This window comes from Lithobates pipiens, unplaced genomic scaffold, assembly GCF_037356315.1.
Source record: "Lithobates pipiens isolate NorthernLeopardFrog02 unplaced genomic scaffold, aLitPip1_a1.2 Scaffold_13, whole genome shotgun sequence".
Lineage (NCBI taxonomy): Eukaryota > Metazoa > Chordata > Amphibia > Anura > Ranidae > Lithobates > Lithobates pipiens.
In genome coordinates this window covers 169,403,852-169,426,456 of record NW_027507718.1, presented here as the reverse complement: position 1 = coordinate 169,426,456, position 22,605 = coordinate 169,403,852, and the positions used below count along the sequence as shown (strand labels likewise).

General features: G+C 41.2%; 1 protein-coding gene across 15 annotated transcripts in view; it reads right to left on the bottom strand.

Moving 5' to 3' along the window:
* Positions 1 to 22,605, bottom strand: part of UNC13A (unc-13 homolog A) — a 308,976-nt gene that overhangs the window by 30,379 nt on the left and 255,992 nt on the right. For 7 of the 15 annotated variants that reach the window (XM_077475833.1, XM_077475836.1, XM_077475834.1 and 4 more), the window contains 3 exons: positions 6,296 to 6,334; positions 5,823 to 5,852; positions 4,518 to 4,574 (listed from right to left, as the gene is read on the bottom strand). In XM_077475833.1, coding sequence (XP_077331959.1) covers positions 4,518 to 4,574; positions 5,823 to 5,852; positions 6,296 to 6,334 — 126 coding nt within the window. The remainder of the gene's footprint in view (positions 1 to 4,517; positions 4,575 to 5,822; positions 5,853 to 6,295; positions 6,335 to 22,605) is intronic. The other 8 variants (XM_077475848.1, XM_077475837.1, XM_077475839.1 and 5 more) reach the window with 2 other exon arrangements.

Below are 22,605 nucleotides of genomic sequence, written 5' to 3'. Positions count from 1 at the left end.
GAACAGCAATCTTTAAGTCCGACCACAGATTTTCTACTGGATTGAGGTCTGAGCTTTGACTAGGCCATTCCAACACATTTACATGTTTCCCCTTAAACCACTTAAGTGTTGCTTTAGATGTTGCGTAGATACTGGATACAACAAGAGCCCAGCAACGGATCACTCGATAAGCTTTACAGAAGAACTCTAACGTTATATTGTTTTACACTTATTGCTCAAAGGCTATACACAAATTATTTGTACTAATGTTAATATAATTTTACAATTGCTCTATTTTTGATCTTACAATAAAATCTTTATTGAGAAAAAAAAGTGTTGCTTTAGCAGTGTGTTTGGGGTCATTATCCTGGGAGGTGAACCTCCATCCTAGCTTCAAACCACACACAGAGTGGTACAGGTTTTGCTCAAGAATATCTCTGTATTTAGCACCATCCATCTTTTCCTCAACTCTAACCAGTTTCCCAATCCTGACTGCTGAAAAACATCCCCACAGCATGATGGTGTTCTTTGGGTGATGTGATGTGTTGGGTTTGCGCCAGACATACCGTATATACTCGAGTATAGGCCGACCCGAATATAAGCCGAGGCCCCCAATTTACCCCCAAAAAACTGGAAAACTTATTGACTCGTGTATAAGCCGAGGGTGAGACATGGCTGTCCATCCCTGTGTGTCCGTCCATCCCTGTGTGTGTGTCCGTCCATCCATCCCTGTGTGTGTGTCCATCCATCCATCCATCCATCCATCCATCCCTGTGTGTCCATCCATCCATCCCTGTGTGTGTATCCATCCATCCCTGTGTGTGTGTGTGTGTGTGTGTGTATTCATCCATCCATCCATCCCTGTGTGTGTGTGTGTGTGTGTATCCATCCATCCATCCATCCATCCCTGTGTGTGTGTGTGTGTGTGTGTGTGTGTGTGTGTGTGTGTGTGTCCGTGCAGCCTTGTGTGTGTGTCCAGCCTACCTGTGTCCCAAGCCTCCGTCCCGAGCCGCCGTCGTCCCGAGCCTCCTCTGTCCCGTGCCTCCTCTGTCCCGTGCCTTCCGGTGTCCCGTGCCTTCTGGTGTCCCGTGCCTCCTCCGTCCCGTGCCTCCTCCGTCCCGTGTCGTGCCGATGGATCGCCGCTCTTCTCGGCGGCCATTCTACGATTCAAAAGCTGCGCCTCCGTCCTCCGCCTGTGATAGGCGGAACACTCAATTTCCCAGCAGCCTGTGTTCCGCCTATCACGGACATCCTCTCATACTCGTCCGTAGTATGAGAATGAACGGATGTCCGTGATAGGCGGAACACTGACTGCTGGGAAATTCAGTGTTCCGCCTATCACAGGCGGAGGCGGAGAAGGAGGCGCGGCTTTTGAATTTTAATGTCCGCCGTCTGTCTGCTCGATACGCTGATCGAGCAGTCAGACAGCGGTGACTCGAGTATAAGCCGAGGGGGCACTTTCAGCCTCAAAAAAGAGGCTGAAAATCTCGGCTTATACTCGAGTATATACGGTAGCATTTTATTTGATGACTAAAAAGTTCAATTTTAGTCTCATCAGATCAGTGCACCTTCCTTCATACATTTTGGGAGTCTCCCACATGCCTTTTTGAAAACTCAAAACGTGCCATTTAGTTTTTTTGCTGAAAGTAATTGGTTTCTTCTGGCTACTCTGCCATAAAGCCCAACTCTATGGAGCATATGGCTTATTGTTGTCCTATGTACAGATACTCCATTCTCTGCTGTGGAACTCTGCAACTCCTCCAGGGTTACCTTAGGTCTCTGTGCTGCCTGATTAATGACCTCTTTGCCCGGTCCATGAGTTTTGCTGTGCGGCCATCTTTTGGCAGGTTTTGCTGTTGTGCCATGTTCTTTCCATTTGGTAATGATAGATTTGATGGTGCTTCTAGGGATCATCAAAGATTTAGATTTTTTTTTAAAACTTAACCCTGATTTTTTTTACTCCTCAACAACATAGTCCTTTACTTGTTTTTGAGAGTTCCTTGGTCTTCATAGCAGTGTTTGGTTAGCGGTGGTGCCTCTTGCTTAGGTTTTGCAGCCTCTGGGGCCTTTAAAAAAGGTGTGCATATGTAATAACAGATCATGTGACACTTAGATTGCACACAGGTGGACATCATTTCACTAATTATGTGACTTCTGAAGTTAATTGGTTGCACCAGAGCTTTTTATAGGCTTCATAACAAAGGAGGTTAATATATACGCACATGCCAATTATCAGTTTTTTATTTCTGAAAAATTGTTTTATGTATATATTTTTCTAATTTTATTTCCCTAACTTAGACTATTGTGTTCTGATCCATCACATATAATTCAGATAGAAAAAACATTGAACTAAAGGCTGTAATGTAGCAAAATAGGTTAAAAGCCGGGGGGGGGGGGGGGGGTAATACTTTTTGCAAGGCACTGTACCTTCTCTCCAACCTCACCTTTTTTCTATTTCGTCTAAGTAATATTCTTCACAAAGTACAGTAGTGTGGTAAGGTGGCAGGTTTCTGATACCACTTCAGAAAAAAATGTAGAGAGAGAAGGGCAGGAGAATCTGAATTCTGCCTATACGCAACCGAGATGGGTAAAACAAAACCATCTAGCCTTAAAGGATATGTTCACCCTTTTTGAGCAGAATTTTAATTTTCATAATAAATAGAGGCATTTTCCAGTTACATTTCTGGGCCAGCTATCCCAATGTTCTTTTCTCTCACTTACCTTATCCACAGGAGGTTTAAAATCTTGTGAGTTTATTTGAATTTTTAAAATGATTTTCAGATTCTATCACTTCCTGTAGATCGTCTCTCAGCATTCACTTCCTGTAGGCCATCTCCCAAAAGCCTTCACTTCCTTGTTGCATCACAGAAGAGGGTGTGACAGGGTGTGTTCACCACTCTGGACCAAACCTCGCACAATACCGTTTTCCACCCACTTTGTATACAATATGATTATACAATCTCCTTTAGATCTCCCATCAGCTAGGTAGTAAAAGGGCTTGTCTGATTTAATAGACATTGAATGTAATGGTCGGGTGGTTCCATAGCTCAGAAAAAATCTGAAGGAAATTGTTCAGATATTGTACAATCAGATTGCATAGTGTATGACCATCTATATACAAGTACATAGAAGGAAGTGGACAGAGACACTCAGGTCTCAGGCCTCCTTCACATCTCCACGTAGTCAAAACTCACATTCTCGCATTCATTTGTTGGGATGTTTTGGAGCGTTTTCACTCATCATGCATAGGGCAACTCATTCACATGAATGGGCTGCCCTACGCATGGAAATCAAAGCAGAGATGCTCCAAAACTTTTTTTGGAGCAGAGCATGGTGCATTTCCACAATTTTTGGTGCCTTTGCTGCACTTGGGGAGCCTTTGACATGCAATGGCAACATAAACGCGGTGCATATTTATGTGGTTTGCCATGCATTTGGAAACACGCAAACATGAATGGAGTCTCTATGTTCTTGTGTAAACACACCAATTTCACTTTCAGGCCACATTCACACCTAGAGTAGTAAGAGCACATGTTTTTTGGCTAGCTTTTCCATTGACACACATAGGGCAGCCCATTGATTTCAATGGGCTGTGCTACACGTTGCAAAGTAGCTCATGAGACATTTTGGCGTGGTGCGAGTTTCATGTTTATTACTGCGCATTTTCCTGCATTTGTCACCCGTTTTTTCATGTGGCAAAATGTGTGTTTGCTTTTGTGTTTGGTGTGCCATTAACACTTAATGACACTGACAAAGCAACTAGGTAATTTTAGGTATATACATGTAGAGGACACACCATCTTTCCAATCAAGCAGGACTTGCACTACATCAGGGGTATCCCGTGGGATGCATGTGGCCCCAGGGAGTTTAGCATGTGGCCTAAACCCATCTGGAGAGATGCTGGGGCAGCTAGGCAAATGCATAGGTGGAGAGATGCCAGGGATGCTGTACAAACATAGTTGAAATGTGAAGGGTGTGTGCTAATTAGGCCAGGGAAGGCCTTATTTTCACATTAAAATGATAAACTATTAACTATTATATATAACTATTTTTAGCGGCGTTTTACCGTCAGATTTGTAGCGCATTTCGGCCGCTAGCGGGACACTTTTACCCCCCGCTAGCGGCCGAGAAAGGGTTAAAACTGCCCGCAATATGCCGCAATAGCGGCGTTTTGCCAGCGGTATTGCAGTGCTGCCCCATTTATTTCAATGTGGAGCAGCGGTGGAGGAGCAGTAAACACACCGCTCCTTCCCAGCTCCAAAGAAGCTGCTGGCAGGACTTTTCCTGACGTCCTGCCAGCGCACCACTCCAGTGTGAAAGCCCGAAACAATGGAGCAGCAGTTTAAGGGCAGATTGCAGGCGCTATTTCTAACGCTATAGCACCTGCAAAACGCCCTCGGTGTGAAAGGAGTCTTAACGAAAGGTTGTATTTTTCTGCAGCCAAGGTACATTAATGGTATATCATTACATTGGGAGCTGGAATTTAGAAAAAAAAGTGAACTTAGCCTTTACCATCCATATATTTTATCAAAGCTTACCTTGAGTTTAGATAGTTGTCCAAGCTCTTTAGCAGCATTGATGATGAGATGGGTCCCCTAATAGAAACAAAAATAAACTGAACAATTAATTACACATAATACTGTATATACATAGCATTTTTTTTTAAGTGGCAGAGCCAGGATATTATCCTTAACACACAAAACATGAAGATCTCCCTTAAAACTTACTGCTTTAGATTATTTTAACAGAAAAGAGCATCATATTATTGCTTTTAACTGTATTATTTTCCATTTGGTGCCTCTTTTCCCCCAATCCCACTCATATTCCTAATTAGCTCTCATATTTTTTCGCTTTTCATTCCCTTATCAAGCCATTACTTGCTCGTAATATAAACTGTCCTTAAAGTATGTTTTATTTTGGGGTTTTTCCAGTAGAGTAGAAAAGGGTTAGAGGCTTTTTTGAATTTTCACTGCTGTCTGATTCACCCTCTTTGTTAGTTCTGGTGAACACTGTGACAGGTTCAAATAGTGATGAGAAGTCCAAAATGTTAAGGTTGTAAGGTAACAGCTGTTTAAGAAGAGATTTCACATCACTTTTGAAACTTTTTCTCTTGTTTCCTCCTTTGACTTTGGGAAATTTCCACACACAAAAAAATACCTGGAAGAGGGTCTAAGCCTTCCCTACCCTATTCCATAACTGAAATTACATTTTGTCTATAGAGTCTCCAAAGTCATACCTGCAACATTTTTATCTATTTGTGTGTTTTCTATATATGCTGCTGTTAGTTTTTAGTACCTTTACGGCATAGTTTCTCTATTTATATTTAGGGCAATGGAGGCTGATCCCAATAGCATCCCCCAAAAAAGAAAATGAGCACAACTACATTTTTGCCTCTTTTCATAAAATGAAAGGTTACCCTGCTGGTTTCTATTGCCAACAATATTGTGCTAATTTTTAACCAGTTCTTATGAATCAGCCCCACTATCATTCTGGAAGAAAAGAAAAGGAGCTGGATTACCAACAAATAGGTATACCATGAGGTTGATGTCACAGTTTGATACTGAACAGAGTTATGAGGAACAGGACAGGATCCTTGTTCTGTTTTGGGTAACGCCTATTTTAAAAATTTTCTTTAGATTGTACACATTTTCCTCATAGTGTCTATTACGTCATGCTAAAGGGGTTACAAATAAAATCTTGCTTTCTTACACACCAAAACTTTACTTAAAAAAATAACACATAAAGGAAAAAAATTTAGAACACATCTCACAAAGGGAGATTGTACAGACATAAATCGAAATGGGAAAAGTGCAGACAGACAGACACACACACAGTGTCCTTACATCTGCATGGTACGGCAGCTTCACCCTGCTCTGGAGAGAGAAGTGTGGAATTAACACGTGAGTGTGAATGTGAAATACAGGTGTACAATAACAGTCATTACATGTCTTAACAAATTGGACATGTATATACAAAACAGCTACACACATAGTGCACACAACCAATACTAGTTATGCTTATGCAGTGCTTAACTGCTCTATATGGCCAATTAGCCATTACCTCAGAACATACAATACAATTGACAAAAGGTATAATTACTGTACATAACACAAGTGGCGACATAAAACTTAACAGCTTCCTCCACATTCCCACTCCCTCTCACAGCAAAATATTTAACAAACTGCAACATTGCTTCTCCACAGTGATGTGCAGCACCAGGACAATAGGGATATTCAGCATTCACCACTGATACAACGCTTCATCAGCTATGCAATGCTGCAATAAACAATAGTGATGGGTCTGCATACAGGTTTACCTTCTCTAGCCCTTTGCCATGTTTTCTCAGTAGCGTCCCCTGCAGAAACATTTCACAGTCGGTCACTTTTCATTTTTTTTTTTTGTAGTCACAGGCAAGTGTTTGGTAAAAAAAAAAAAAAAAAGTGCTGATAAAAAAAAAAAAAGTCTGGGGATCACAATATAAGCAAGTGTGAGTAGGTAGATAACTTTTATTTAATGTCAGCATGTGCGTATGGTGAATAGTGTGATGGTGACACGCTAGTCCTTAAGGGCCTGTGTCGAAGGGTTTTGGGCTTGTGTCATTGCCATCAGCTTCAGAAGCTTCTGGAATCATTCAGAATTTATTTGCATATGACCTCCTTCAAACATGCATTTGACCCACTTCAAGCAATTTTTTCATTCTCATAGACTTATAGGAGAATGCCAAACCTGCCTAAAGTGGGAAAAAGCTCATGGACACAGGACTTTAAAAGCACAGTTCATCTTTACCAAAACAAGGATGTCTGTAGTGCGGCTTTGACCAAAGTTAAATAATGCCCTTTCTATAGGTGTAGGCCATTTACATATTGCAACCCTCCATCCTGCCTTATTGCTAGGATGTTGCTAAGAATTTCTCTGATTCAAACCCCTCAAATGTTTTTTCTCTCTCCTGATGCTGTAGCTCTGAGCTCTGTGTCCTAGAGCTCACTTCTGTGATGGTGGATGTGAACAGTAACAGCTGGGAGTGTCTTAGCAACATCCTAGCAACAAGGCAATGTGAGGAGATTATTATATTATTATTATACGTGATTTATATAGCGCCAACAGTTTACGCAGCGCTTTACAATGTAGAAGGGGACAGCACAATTACAGTACTGTTCAATACAGAAGGGAAAGGTGGGGTCTGCTCGTACAGCTTACATTTTAAAAGGAGGGGGTGGTGGTACAAAAGGTAATAGATGCAGGGAATGATTTTATGAGGGTGGCTCGGGGACAGTTGTTAGGTGGGTGTGAGATAGGCTTCCCTGAATAAGTGAGTTTTCAGGGATCTCCTAAAGGTGGACAGGTTAGGGGCTGATCGGACATACTGGGGCAGGGAGTTCCAGAAGATGAGAGAGGCTCTGAAGCAAGCATGGGAGAAGGTAACAAGGGAGGTAGAGAGCAGGAGGTCCTGGGAGGAGCGGAGGGGACGATTTGGGCAATTTCTGCAGATGAGGTTGGTGATTTAGCTGGGGGCGATGTGGTGGATGTCCTTTTATGTTCTGGTTAGCATTCAGAATTTTATACGGTGGGGTAGGGGAAGCCAGTGAAGGGATTGGCAGAGAGGGGCAGCAGTCACGGATTGGTTAATGAGGTGTATTAGTCTAGCAGCAGCATTCATAATAGACTGAAGGGGGGATAGCCTGTGTAAGGGTAGGCCATTAAGGAGAGAGTTGCAGTAGTCAAGGCGGGAAATAATCAAGGAGTGAATAAGTTGCTTTGTGGTGTCATTAGTCAGGAAGGGTCAAATTCTGGAGATGCTGTGGAGGTTAAGGTGGCAAGATTTAGCCAATAATTAGATGTGGGAGCTGAAGGAGAGGTCAGTGTCAAGGATTACACCCAGCACCCTGGCATGTGTGGAGGGACCAATGGTTGTGCTGTTGATCATAATGGTAAAGTCATGGGGGGTGGGGGGGACTGTGAAGGAGGAAATATAACAAGTTCAGTTTTAGAAAGATTGAGTTTGAGAAAGTGGTGTGCCATCCATACCGATATGTCATTCAGTAAGTTTGAGATCCATGAGGAGATCAAGGGGGTAAGTTTAGGCATGGAGAGATAGATCTGGGTGTCATCAGCGTAGAGGTGGTATTGAAAGACATGGGAGGCTATCAACTGGCCCAGGGAAGAGGTATAGTGCGAGGATAGGAGGAGCCCAAGGACAGAGCCTTGGGGTACCCCAACAGAAAGAGGAAGAGGAGCGGAGAAGATGGAATTGTAAGTGACACTGAAAGTGCGCTGAGATAGGTAGGAGGAGAACCAGGATAAAGCAGAATCATGGAGTCAACTGTGTCAAAGGCAGCAGAGAGGTCTAAGAGTATGAGTATGGAGTAATGGCCATTGGTTTTAGCAGTTAGTAGGTCATTGGTGAGTTTTAGTAGGGCAGATTCAGTGGAATGTTGTGGAAGGAAGCCGGACTGTAGGGGTTCGAGAAGGTTGTTGTCCGTGAGGTATCGACTCATTCGGTCATGGACAAGGTGTTCGATGAGCTTGGAGGCAAATGGGTGCAGGGAGATGGGTCTTAAGTTATTCAAACAGGTGGGGTCTAGTGAGGGTTTTTTAAGTATGGGGGTAACCAGTGCATGTTTGAGTGGGGAAGGAAAGGTGGCTCCTGCCAGAGGAGAGGGAGAGGTTGAAGATGTGGGTTAGGGAGTTTAGGATAGAGTGGGAAGGTGGTTGCAGTAATTGCAGTAATTGTGAAGGGACAGGGTCCAGGGGACAGGTGGTGAGGTGGGCCATGGAGAAGAGTTTACCAACTTCATCTGTGGTAACTGGGCAGAAAGAGGAGAGTATTGTGTTGGACCTGATGTGTTGGGTGGGGAATGAAGTTGAATGCTGGCTATTTGCTTGCAAATTGTGTCGATTTTGCTTTTGAAATGGTTGGAAATATGTTGAGCGGTGAGAAAGTTGGTGGGTGGGGGCAGCGGGGGGGGGGGGGGGGTGAAGTAAGGAATTAAGGGTAGAAAAGAGTTGATGAAGTTTGGATGAGAGGGTTTTGATGAGAGTGTTGTAGTAGGTTTGTTTAGTAGTGTGGAGGCAGGAGTTGTATTTGAGAAGGGCAAATTTGTAGAGGGTAAAGTCTTGCAGGGATTTCGATTTACGCCATGCTCGCTCAAGAGCACAGCTGCATCTCTTGAGACTTCTGGTATCTTCTGTTTGCCAGGGTTGTAGCAGATGGGCCTGGTTCTGTGTGTAGAAAGAGGACCAAGTATGTCTAGGGAGGATGACAGCGTGTTGTTGTAGGTGGAAGTGGTTAGGTCTGGGCAGGACAGGGGTGTGATTTTGTTGCAAAGGCCATCAGTAGCAAAATGAAGAAGGGAAGGGTTGAGGTTGCGATGGTTTCCATGGGTAGTGGTTTGTGGGTTGGCAGCATGGGAGGTAGGAGACAAGGAGAATGTGAAATGGATAAGGGGAGTGCAGCGATAGGAGAAGAGTATTGCCGTTGGAGTGGTGGTTTGTGTCCATCGTGTTAGATTAAAAGTGGAGGTTAGGTTGAGTAGTTGAGAAGTGGTTGCAGTATTAACATTGATTGGAATGTTAAAGTCACCTAGGATTATGGCAGGTACTTCAGAGGAGAGAAAGTAGGGTAGCCATACAGAGAAGTCACCAAGAAAGGGTCACACTGATCCAAGTGGCAGATAAATGACTGTGACCGTCAGACAAGCTGGAGAGAAAAGACGAATGCAGTGCACTTTGAAAGAGCAGGGGGAAAGAGAGGGAGGTGTGGGAAGAACCTGGAAGGTGCATTGTGGGGAGAGTAGAAGTCCGATGCCACCTCCTTTTCGTCTATTGGGTCTGGTGGAGTGAGTCCAGAGGAGGCCACTGTGGGACAGAGAAGCTGGAGAGGTATCGTCGAATTCCCGGAGCCAGGTTTTGGTAATAGCAAGCAGATTAAGGGATTTGGAGAGGAAAAGGTCATTGACAGAAGCTAGTTTTTTGAAGACTGAGCGGGCATTCCAGAGGGCACATGAAAGAGGGGGGCTGACTTATGGAATCAGGGGAATTGGGATGAGAAGGTGGGAATTACGACTAACATTGGAGGAGGTAGCCAATTTTGGGGGTTCGAATTGGGTGTGAGAGGGCCAGGGTTTCGGTGCGATGTCCCCAAACATTATGAGTAGTAGGAGGGCGAGGGTGGTAAAGCGGGAGTGGGATTTATAGGATGGCAGAGGAGTGAAAGTGGTGATAGTGTGTGGGCTTAGAATGAGTAGGAGGTGATAAGTGCAGTAATATCGAGTGGGCAGGCTGGGGGGGGGTAAAGAAATTAGAGTTTGAGTAGAGAAGGCTTTATAGCAAAGATTTGTGTGAGCATGTTGGAGGGTGGGGAGATGGGAATAGAAGGAAGGCTGAGGAAAGTTAGAGGATGAAGGGGAACGTTGTGTAAAATAGATGTGAAACACTAATGTCTGTACTTGCTTTTTTGTAACAGTGCCATAATCAAAGTGCCCATGTACAAATGCAAACACTTGTCGCCGGAGTGACCAGCCAAAACTCTCGCCAGCCGTCCCAAGAAATGAACTACATTTATACAGGGATGTGTGGGGGGGATTCACAATTTTTTCAATTAGGAGCTGATAAAGGAGATGCAATCTTTGGATGTTTTTCAGTTAGATTTTGTGAGTGGACACAAATGACCTACACATATAGCAAGGGCTTTATTGAACTTTGTTCAAAGCTGCACAGTTTTTTTTATCTACAGACACCCCTTACCTGCACAGGCAGTTTTTTGGTAAAGGTGAACTATGCCTTTAAACATAAGTAGGAACAGTTTTTGAAGAGTTTTTGCTCATTATAAACGTATAAATGATTGTGATTTTCTATATTTTGTACATACAAAAAATAAAGCTGCAAATATTAAAGTTACATTTAACACTAATAAGACGTCACTGATACATGTGACAAGACAATGCAGCATGTAACATAAGGCAAACTTTGCATGTAAAGAGGGAACAGGAAGACAGTCAAGCAACAGTAATAAATAACACATGATGATGCCAAGCAGGTAAAAGCCACTATGTAAAGGAGTGTACAAAGGATGTTGCTTGTTGTGAACTGGGTCTGGGCAAGGAGGAGCTGGATCTTAATAGGTTGTTTTATATGTGGCCAGCACAAATGTCTAAGGTAAGTGAAGGATTTGACTCTACTCACTCAAATCCTGCTTTTCCAGGTTCTGCCATGATCATCTCTCTGAATACCACAAGGTATGTTCCCTTTTCTACATAGAAAGGGGAATGATCAGCTGTTTGCTATAAACTATTTCCAACACATTTGAATTTACTTGTTTTCTAATTAATCCCTTCACAGCTTAAATTATAAATGAAGGCAGGACGTTTTCTTAGTTTTGGATAGAGTGGAGAGAGCATTGTTGTCTGGTCCTCTGTTAGGGAGACTCATCCGCTTTGTCCTGGTGACCATTATCACAAATCACAAATTCTGCATGTTCAAAAGAAAAGGAAAAGGTGGGAAATCTTTCAGAGGACACTAGTCCTGTTTACCCTGGTGACAGCCAGGCATTCCCTCACTTTGGAAGGATTTCCTCTTCTTCCTGTTTTTGGCTATGGGACAGGAAGTAAAGGGAAATCTCCCTAATACTACACATATGGAAAACAAACTTGACAAGGGATATAACCTTCCCTTATTCTATGCAAAAGGAAATACAAAGTTTTTCCTTCAGTTCTACTTTAATCACTGCAAGTGAAGCTTGTTGCTTTTTTGAATTGACCAATGCTTGGGCACTGTTAATGCTAAATACAGAAAAAAATGAAGTTATGGTAAGTACCACTTGCTGGCTAAGTCTGTAGACTTTTCTGTAGGTACTAAAAAATCTATTTGTAAATAATTATTTTGATTACATTTAAATACAGTACATGCACAGATTAGTCATCAGCCAGTGTTTCCTTTATTGTAAACTTTAGTAACCAAACAAAAGTCCTTCTTCTTAAGGGTCCATGCACACTGGCTGAGTTTTGTGTTTTGCCTATAGAAGAAGCTTAATGTTACCCTATGTATCCATGCACATTTGGATGATTACAAGCATATTTTGAGCACGGTGTTAAGCCCATGTTCACATTGGGCCAATTTGGCATATCAGTTGACATGTCAAATTGCATGCCAAATCAACAGCTATTGCTGGCAATGGCACTGACTTTACAGCGCTGCACCGATTGCCAAAAGTAGTTCCTTTTGGCTCAGGGGTGATTTGAATAGATATCAGTGCATCAACCCGCACAGATGTCTGTTAAATCACTCCAGAAGTCGGACTGCATTGTCATTTTGAATCGTTGATTTCTAAACGACATTCAGTGTGAACCTAGGCTTAGAGGCAGGAAGAAAAACCTTCTGGTTTGAGTTTTTGATTGGAGTTTTCTGGCAAAAATAATGCTAAACTCTCCTAAACTCACCTAAATTCTGTACAAAAAGTTTTTTTTTCTGCCAAGGGAACTGGCGTTTATTTTAAGCCCAATGTGCATGGAGCCCCATACATGTTGAAGTAGCAAACATATGTGATTTAAAAAAAACTCAATATAAAAACTTGTAAATCTACAATTTAACTTCCTGTGTACTACTTATTAAGGTTTCAGGGTTTAAATGTCTTGAAAAAATTCAAAATGGGGTCAATCACATATTGTACCAAAACAAAATCTTAGCAAAAAAATATTTTTTGAAGGTTAATTATCTTTTTAAAAACGTGGATTATCATTGATTTCTTTGTATACACTGCAAAGCTATGAATCTGTATGCAAAAGCAGATGTTATCTTCTGTGAAAATGGATATTAAAAATTATCCGTAGATCCAGAAATATAGGAATACAAATTCATATGTAATTATTGACTTTCTGTGAAAATCTTGTTTGACCTCTCAGCCCATTCCCACCAGAGCCCATTGCTCATGTAATATGGGAGAAGGCAGGACCGGTATGTATTTAAAGACAAAACTTTTTTGAGGGGATAGAAGCACTGTCAGGTATTTTTTACTGTTATCTGGGTTTCCGGGAGATTCACTGTCTCTAACTGTCTTAATTACCAGTGTTAAGGAGAATAAAAGTGAGGGTATTGTAAATCCAAAATTTTGATTTGACCTCAGAACAGGAATGGAGGGGGGATCTCCCAATTGTTCCTATGAAAACTGCCTAAAAGGGAATTTCCCCTACATTGGAAAGATATCTTACTTCCTGTTGTGTCTACAGAAAGAGAATGAAATACACCCCTACACTAATGTAAATGAAAAGAAAATGCAGGAAAGGTTTTGCATTTTCCAGTTGCTTATATCTTTGGATATACTGCTGAATTAGAGATGCTGTTCTTAATGAAATAAATCTTTTATTAAATATTTTTTTCTTTATAAACTCAGGGGGGTCTGAAAATCAAGACTGACCTTCAAAATAACCGTCTTTGTTAAGTGTGGTGTTTGATGTTCATAAAATTATTATAGGTTAGTACAAAGGGTAGAATCACAGTGCAAAATAAAGTAATCCAAAATTAGTTTACTGAGATTAGGCTTCAAGTACACTTGGCCTTCATTTACCACAGCCGCGGGAAAACAAGATTTTGCTGTTTTTTGCTCTTTCCCGTGGCCGGTGGTCAAAACGCTTGTGCTATTCTCCCACATTCAGGAGAGGAAGGTTGAACTTCACCTAACTGCAGCAGCTTTCTAAGCTTTGTAGCTTCACCTAACCGCAGCAGCTTCCTATGCTTTGTAGCCCAAAACTGTTATTTGGAACGACATGAAAAGTATGTAATTTATTACACGTGGAATTAATAAATTTTAAGTGCAGCAATCCCTGGACTTTTTCTTTATACAGTATCTCACAAAAGTGAGTACACCCCTCAAATTTTTGTAAATATTTTATTATATCTTTTCATGTGACAACACTGAAGAAATTACACTTTGCTACAATGTAAAGTAGTGAGTGTACAGCTTGTATAACAGTGTAAATTTTCTGTCCCCTCAAAATAACTCAACACACAGCCATTAATGTCTAAACCGCTGGCAACAAAAGTGAGTACACCACTAAGTGAAAATGTCCAAATTGGGCCCAAAGTGTCAATATGTTGTATGGCCATCATTATTTTCCAGCATTGCCTTAACTCTCTTGGGCATGGAGTTCACCAGAGCTTCACAGGTTGCCACTGGCATCCTCTTCCACTCTTCCATGACGACGTCACAGAGCTGGTGGATGTTAGAGATCTTGCGCTCCCCCACCTTCCGTTTGAGGATGCCCCACAGATGCTCAATAAAGTTTTAGGTCTGGAGACATGCTTGGCCATTCAATCACCTTTACCCTCAGCTTCTTTAGCAAGGCAGTGGTTGTCTTGGAGGTGTGTTTGGGGTCATTTTCATGTTGGAATGTTGCCCTGCAGCCCAGTCTCTGAAGAGAGGGGATCATGCTCTGCTTCAGTATGTCACAGTATATGTTGGCATTCATGGTTCCCTCCCTGAACTGTAGCTCCCCAGTGCACGCAGCATGTACCCCAAACCAAGACACTCCCACCACCATACTTGACTGTAGGCAAGACACACTTGTCTTTGTACTCCTCACCTGATTGCTGCCACACACGCTTGACACCATTTAAACCAAATACATTTATCTTGGCAGACCACAGGACATGGCTTCAGTAATCCATGTCCTTAGTCTGCTTGTCTTCAGCAAACTGTTTGCAGGCTTTCTTGTGCATCATCTTTAGAAGAGCTTCCTTCTGGGATGACAGACATGCAGACCAATTTGATGCAGTGTGCAGTGTATGGTCTGAGCACTGACAAGCCTCTACCACTTCAATCTCTGTGGCAATGCTGGCAGCACCCATACGTCTATTTCCTAAAGACAACCTCTGGATATGACGCTGAGCATGTGCACTCAACTTCTTTGGTTGACCATGGTGAGGCCTGTTTTGAGTGGAACCTGTCCTGTTAAACCGCTGTATGGTCTTGGCCACTGTGCTGCAGCTCAGGTCTTGGCAATCTTCTTATAACCTAGGCCATGTTTATGTAGAGCAACAATTCTTTTTTCAGATCCTCATAGAGTTCTTTGCCATGAGGTACAATGTTGAACTTCCAGTGACTAGTATGAGAGAGTGAGAGCGATAACAGCAAGTTTAACACACCTGCTCCCCATTCACACCTGAGACCTTGTAACACTAACAAGTCACATGACACCGGGAAGCGAAAATGGCTAATTGGGCCCAATGTGGACATTTGAACTTAGGGGTGTACTTTTGTTGACATTTGTTTAGACATTAATGGCTGTGTGTTGAGTTATTTTGAGGGGACAGCAAATTTACACTGTTATACAAGCTGTACACGCCCTACTTTACATTGTACATTGAAGTCTCATTTCTTCAGTGTTGTCACATGAAAAGATATAATAAAATATTTACATAAATTTGAGGGGTGTACTCACTTTTGTGAGATACTGTATATGGCCTTTGGGAAGGCTTGATTGCTGGCACTAAGATGTATACTGTGTGCTGTCTACCATACCTGTCAAGATATATATATATATATATATATATATATATATACACACACACACACAGGAAGTTACGAGGGCACAGGAACTTTCGCAGGATAAATAGGTACTTTTCTGTACGTGCAGAAAATATTCTTAGCATAAAAGAAAAAACAAATGCAGCCATCACATCTAAGGACTGGAAGGCTGCATTATATATTAACGGAAGTGACGTTTCATCACAGCCATCTTGGTACACCCCGCACTCGGCACACTAAGCCTACAGTCCAAAGTTGCCAAGTGGACATCTTTTTATACGAAATATTGCATTTCAAACTTATTTTTACCACAAATCTGAGCTTAAAATACAGTATTTAGAAGTATGTGACACTGTTTTGATGTTGAATATTACAAACAGCAGCACGCCTGCTGATCTCACACGTTTTCTAATCTGACAGAAGACTGCTGCTTTTAAATTTCAACATCAAAACAGTGTCACTGACTTCTAAATACTGTATTTCATGAAATTAGCTCAGTTTACTGGTAAAAATAAGTGTGAAATGCAAGACTTTGTGGGTGTAAAAATATGTCCGCTTGGCGACTTCAGACTGTAGGCTTACTGCAGCTGAGTGCGGAGTGTACCAAGATGGGTATGACAGAACGTCACTTCCATTACAGGTTTTGACGGGTCGCCTTATCTGACAGAACACAGGCACTTAACTTTCCAGCTATGTTTACCCAGTGGCATTAAAAGTTCACCACACCATTCCACAACAATTACATCACATCCCCTGTATACGTTTACTACATTAAACATATATAGTAAATGCATACAGGTTACATTTACACCTCAGTGTTTTTATTTGGTTAAGCTTCACTGGGGTGTGTAATAGACCTGGTATAAATGTGTTTTACATGCCTTACTGTTTATTATATGATAGGCATAGTTTTTAGAAATTGCATTAAAAATCAGACCAGCAGGATTTCTTTCTAGTGTGCCACACCCTCAACGTGACAAAACACAGAGGTGTTAATGCATCTTAATTGGAAACTATAATGTATTTTGCTAAGAATAAAGCTTTCTAAAAAAAAGATTTTAATACAAAGTAACAGAAACCGCACAGCCACTTTTAATGATATATGGTGTATAGACAAGGTATTATAATGACACAGCATATAAAGTGATAAGATGGTGATAAGGAGACAATAAATGAAAGATCAGCACTGTCAACAGGAGTGGCATCTGGGAACCAAGGAAAAAACAGATATTGGAGAATATTATGATAATGTCCCCCACTTAGGTCAATAGGCTGTAGAGAAAAGAGTTCTGAAAAAGGGAACAATAGGGGAACTGAGAGAAAAGAGGGGAGAAAATAAGGTGGATAGTCTAAGGACTTGATGGGAAAGCATCTTCTTTGAAAGATATTCTTAAACTGTGCTGATCCCAGGTAAAATATCCAGATACTCCACATGCTCCTTTATGTAGAGTAGTAGTCATAAAGTTGAGAAGATAATTCCTGCATCAGTTGGAGGATGGTGGTCTCGGTGAGCCATTCTGTCTTTGTTAAAGTGCATGCTTTTTTCAAGTGACTTGGAGTACTTGCCTGATAGCTATTAGAAAGAAGTGGAGCAGGCTTTTTTGGCTTCAGGAATGGAGCCAAGGAGTATGGAAATAAGAGCAACTTCTGAAGACATGGGAGTATCCATACCTGTGACTGCCTTATATGCTCAAAAACACAGGGTTGATTCAGTGGACAAGACCACTATCTATGAGGCACTGTGCCTGTTTTTGTGTCCAGAAGGCCAGCAGAGATTTGATGTTTATGGATACATATTTTGGATACCATAAGGGCATCTTTACCATTGTGAAAGAATTTTATACCTTCATTCTGGAGAAGAGGAAGCAATGCATGGGTAAGAGTAAATGCTTTAAGAAGATCTGTGTCCTGGAATTGTCAACCCAACTACTTTTTCTAGTAGCTTATGTTTCATTGGGGAGTAATAGGACCAATATAGTGAAGCAAGGTTGTATAGAGGAGCAAAATGAGATGCGTAGACCCCTCAGTTTGAAGACATGAAGCCTCGAATGATGTGAAATCCCTACCAATGTCACCATGTCTTCTTAACTGAATCAGAAAGCCTTGCAATTGAAAGTATTGTAGGGAAATGGGGCTAACTCCTTAGTGAGTGAAGTGACTGAAGGTGACTGACAAACAGCATTTTTGAATTAGAAGGAAAGAGGAAGGGGCAACCAACCAAATAATTCAATGCCATGACATCCCAATAGGATGGCCAGTTTGTCCAATATCAGGGTCAAACTGGACCCTGCATATGAGGAGAAGGAACAGTGTCAGATTGAATAGTCTCAAACCTGTAAGAATAGAGGAATGCAGTGAAGGCGTAGGATGTATCTGCAGCAGAGAGAAAGAAGTTTTCAATATAAAGCCAACATTTCTCCTTGCCTTGAAAGATCAAGTCCATGGTATGGGTTACTAATGCAGATTTATAATATAAGGCAACATGGGAAAGACCCATTCCTCCAGATTATTTTTTGTTAGAAGATCACAATGCCACGTACACACGACTTTCCACCAGAAAAGGTCAGACGGAATCATTCTGATGGATTTTACGATCGTGTGTGGGCTTCATCTGACTTTTTTCTTAAAAAATTCAGATGGACCTAGAAATAGAACATGTTTCAAATCTGTCCGATGGAATTTCTATCGGAAAAAACGTTTGTCTGTTTGCTGGTCCGACGGACCAAATACGACGTTAGGGCAACTATTGGCTACTGAACTTCTTTTTCTAGTCGCGTCGTACGTCCACACGTTCAAAAAGAACTGACTTTAGTCCGTTCCTGTGTGTTCAAGGCAGATTATGCAATTTGAAGAGTGTTATAAGCCCAAGTCAAGAGTGCTTTTTGTGAACAATTCCTAAGTCTGCTAAGGGTCCACTGCAACATCGATCGGTAGTTAAGTTCATATTAATGTGTGAGGTTCGTTGGAATTTGCATTCCTAAGTACTTGATTGCCTTACGGTCCACTGGAAAGGCAAATGATCCATAAGGCATAGAGAAATATCGAGAGTGACAGATTTAGGTGTGTTAACTTTGAAATGGCTAAACCTCCCAAAGATGTAAAATTCCTGCAAGATAGCGGGAAAAGCAAAGGTTGGATTGGAAACATTGGTGAGGAGACCTTCTGCATACAAACCCAATTTGTGATGGTGATTCCCTAGCGTTATAAACCTTAATAGTCTATTACTAAATTATTTGTCCAGGTGCTTCCTTCCCAAAGTAGTATAACATAAAACTGGGCAATCCTAACATGTACCACTATGTATCAAACCTGGTTCAGACCCTTTGATTTGGATTCTTGCAGACAGAGAGTTGTAGAAGGCCATTATCTTATCAAGTAGGGAAACGGAATACACCAATGTGGTCTCCTGCAGCAAGCCCTATTTAAAGTGATTAAATATCTACTCGGCATCCATGGAGGCACAGGGGGCATTCTTGTTTAGTGGCACAGTCAATGAAAATTATGGTCCCAACAGTAATGTGCCACACTTGCCTCTTAGGGATGAACCCCATGACGCTATCAAGGATGGAATATAAGGTGTAAGTCAACCCGCAATCATTCTGGCTTAAAACTTAAAGACACCTTTAATCAATGACATTGGGCAAGAAAAAAGACACAACCTATGTGTGTGATTATATGTCAGTATTACATTGTATACCCTTATATGTTGCATTCGTTCAGGTGCTTATCTAATAGTTTTTTGAAACTATCGATGCCCCCCGCTGAAACCATCGTCTGTAGATGGGACGTGTCTTATTAAGCTCCCTTCTGTGAAAAAGTCTTATCCCTATTGAAGGGTCACCAGTATGGTATTTGTAAATTGAAATCATATCCCCTCTCAAGCGTCTCTTCTCCAGAGAGAATAAGTTCAGTGCTCGCAACTTTTGTTCATAACCAGTATCCCCCAGACCCCTTATTAGTATTGTTGCCCTTCCTTCTTTCCTGCCTCCATTTTCAGTATATCCTTCCTGAGGACTGGTGCCCAGAACTGGACAGCATACTCCAGGTGAGGCCAGACCAAAGTTTTGTAGAGTGGGAGAATTATCGCTTTATCCCTGGAGTTAATCCCCTTTTTAATGCATGCCAATATTCTATTTGCTTTGTTAGCAGCAGCTGGGCATTGCATGGCCATTGCTGAGCCTATCATCTAATAGAACCCCCAGGTTCTGTTCCATCCTATATTCCCTCAGAGGTTCACCCCCGAGTGAGTAGATTGCATTCATATTCTTGCCACCCAAATGCATTATTTTTAATTTTTCTACATTAAACCTCATTTGCCATGTAGTTGCCCACCCCATTAATTTGTTCAGATTTTCTTGCAAGGTTTCCACATCCTGCGGATAAGTTATTGCCCTGCTTAGCTTAGTGTCGTCCGCAAATACAGAGATTTAACTGTTTACCCTATCCTCCAGGTCAATTATTAACAAATTAAATAGGATTGGTCCCAGCACAGAACCCTGGAGGACCCCACTACCCACCCCCTGACCATTCAGGGTACTCCTCATTTATCACCACCCTCTAAACTCGCCCTTGTAGCCAGGTTTCAATCCATGTACTCACCCTATGGTCCATGCCAATGGACCTTATTTTGTACAGTAAACGTTTATGGGAACTGTGTCAAAGGCTTTTGCAAAATCCATATACTCCATGTCTATGGGCCTTCCTTTATTTAGATGGCAACTCACCTCCCCATAGAATAGGTAATAGATTGGTTTGGCAAGAATGATTCTTCATGAATCCATGCTTATTAATGCTAATGATACCATTCTCATAAAATCTTGTGTATAGTCCCTTATCATCCCGTCCGAGAGTTTACATACTATTGATGTTAGGCTAACTGGTCTGCAATTCCCAGGGATGTATTTTGGACCCTTTTTAAATATTGGTGCTACTTTGGCTTTTCTCCAATCAGCTGGTACCATTCCAGTCAGTAGACTGTCAGTAAAAAATTAGGGACAATGGTCTGGCAATTACTTGACTGAGTTCCCCAAGTACCCTCGGGTGCAAACCATCTGGTCCCGGTGATGTATTAATCTTAAGTTTCCTAAGTCTATTTCTAATCCTCTGTCCTCTGTTAGCCATGAGGGTGCTTCCTGTGATGTGTCATGAGGACAAACACTGCAGTTTGGTTCCTGAAGCCCCCCGATTCCCTCGTGAAGACTGAGGAGAAGAATAAATTCAATACCTTCGCCATCTCCCCATCCTTTGTAACCAGATGTCCTTCCTTTATATACTTAAAGAATTCCTTGGATTTTTTTTGCTCTCCTCTGCTGTGTGTCTTTCGTGTTCCATCTTAGCTGCCCTAATTGTACCCTTACATTGTGTGAGGTCTTTTTAATCCTAAGGAAATAAGGTAATATTGCCCTCTTGTGCTTGTTTAGGTAAAATGTGTCTGGGGTAAGACATAATTAAAGGCACTCTCCAAAATAAGTCAAAGTTCTTTAATCAAACATTTCACTTTGCTGATATAAGGCACAGGCAGGAATCAAACAACACCTATATGTGTGCATAGGGAAAGAAAGGCAGAAGGTATATTCACACGCTAGGGAAAAATATTCAAGAAGAGGATCCAGAGTCTGTGTAAGCGACTGGTTTTCAAAGAGAAAGGCCGCCAAATTGAAATCATATCAAATCTGTTGTATATAAAAGGTCAACACGAGCGCCAAAGAGTACCAATAAAATCTGCAGGGGATGTCTGGGTCTCCCTAGAGCTCATTACTCCAGCGGAGCAATGGGGGGTTGGCTATGTGTGTGAAACTGTGTGAACCATTTATGAAAGACTGGATGTGCTTGTTTATAATCACTATCAAGAAGGTGTTTCATGAGAAGCTGACCTTCATATTAACAATAATCTACAAAACTGCCCATAATAAAAGATGTGTATTGATTTTGGATGGTGGAAACCCTTAGTTTGCAAATATCAATATCCAGCATCAGTTTAAAATAAGTGTTGACACTGAAGGTTCCACATCTGAAAATACCTATTCTAAATGGATTGGTAAAATTAACATTAATCTTAAAATTACTGTTGTTACAATAATTCAAACTTATTATTTCAGAACGATGATTCTATCGTTATATCTTTATATCAGCTATAGAGGGGAAGGTTTGTCCTAAAAAGGGTTATTGGACTAAATAAACATGAAAAAGTTGGCATGACTTAGAGCAAGTTCTGTCCACAGTTGTTCCAAACACCTGAATATAATGATTAAATAAATAGTGGGAAAAATAGCCATAATACATACTTTATGCATTCCAAAACAAATAAGTTCTATAGGGCATTTATGAACCCTTTGAACAAGACATTTCAAAAGGCTTGTAGGTTCATTAGAAATTCAAATGTTGGCATCCAGAGATAACATTAGTTGATATTACTTTGTAAATCGAAATAATATCCATGGGCATGTAAAGAATTTAGATTGGTGGACAGAACTGGCCCTTTGTTGACAATTCAGGAATTTATTGTTTGATCTGTATTTGTAGACTGCGCTTTTGTGGATTTATTCTGGCTAATAGCCAGGGAGTTATAAATATGCTTTAGTGAACACAAAATAATATTTTTAAAATCAGTTTTACATTTAAAGTGTAAAAATTCATGCTTTTTTCTTATTATGGGTGTCCTTTAAATTGAAAATTTGGGCATTAACCTATTTTTAAGCTTTCTTACCCTTTTTCTGACAGAGCAATATGAAGCTGTAAACAAGTTCACAGCTGCAATAACAGCAGCACAATTATTGTCAAGTTGTACAGGAGTAGTCATTTCTACATGCCAGCATCCAAAAGATACCACACACCAGACAGTTGGGATGCTATTACTAAAGTCATGCCAATGATAGCTTTAAATAATTTAAGTACTGGGGGGTTGCTTTAAAGGGGTCTGTAAAAAATGTGCAGTTCATTATGGACATTTAGACATTACAAATGTTTATTTAACACTGATACGTATATGTATGCAATTCTGGTTTAAAGGATGCTCTAAGCTAAAGAAGTCTATCTAAAAAAGCTACTGATCTTTAACCACTGATGTCCAATTATGATGGGAACTGAGAACTCTGACACCCTCAATGACC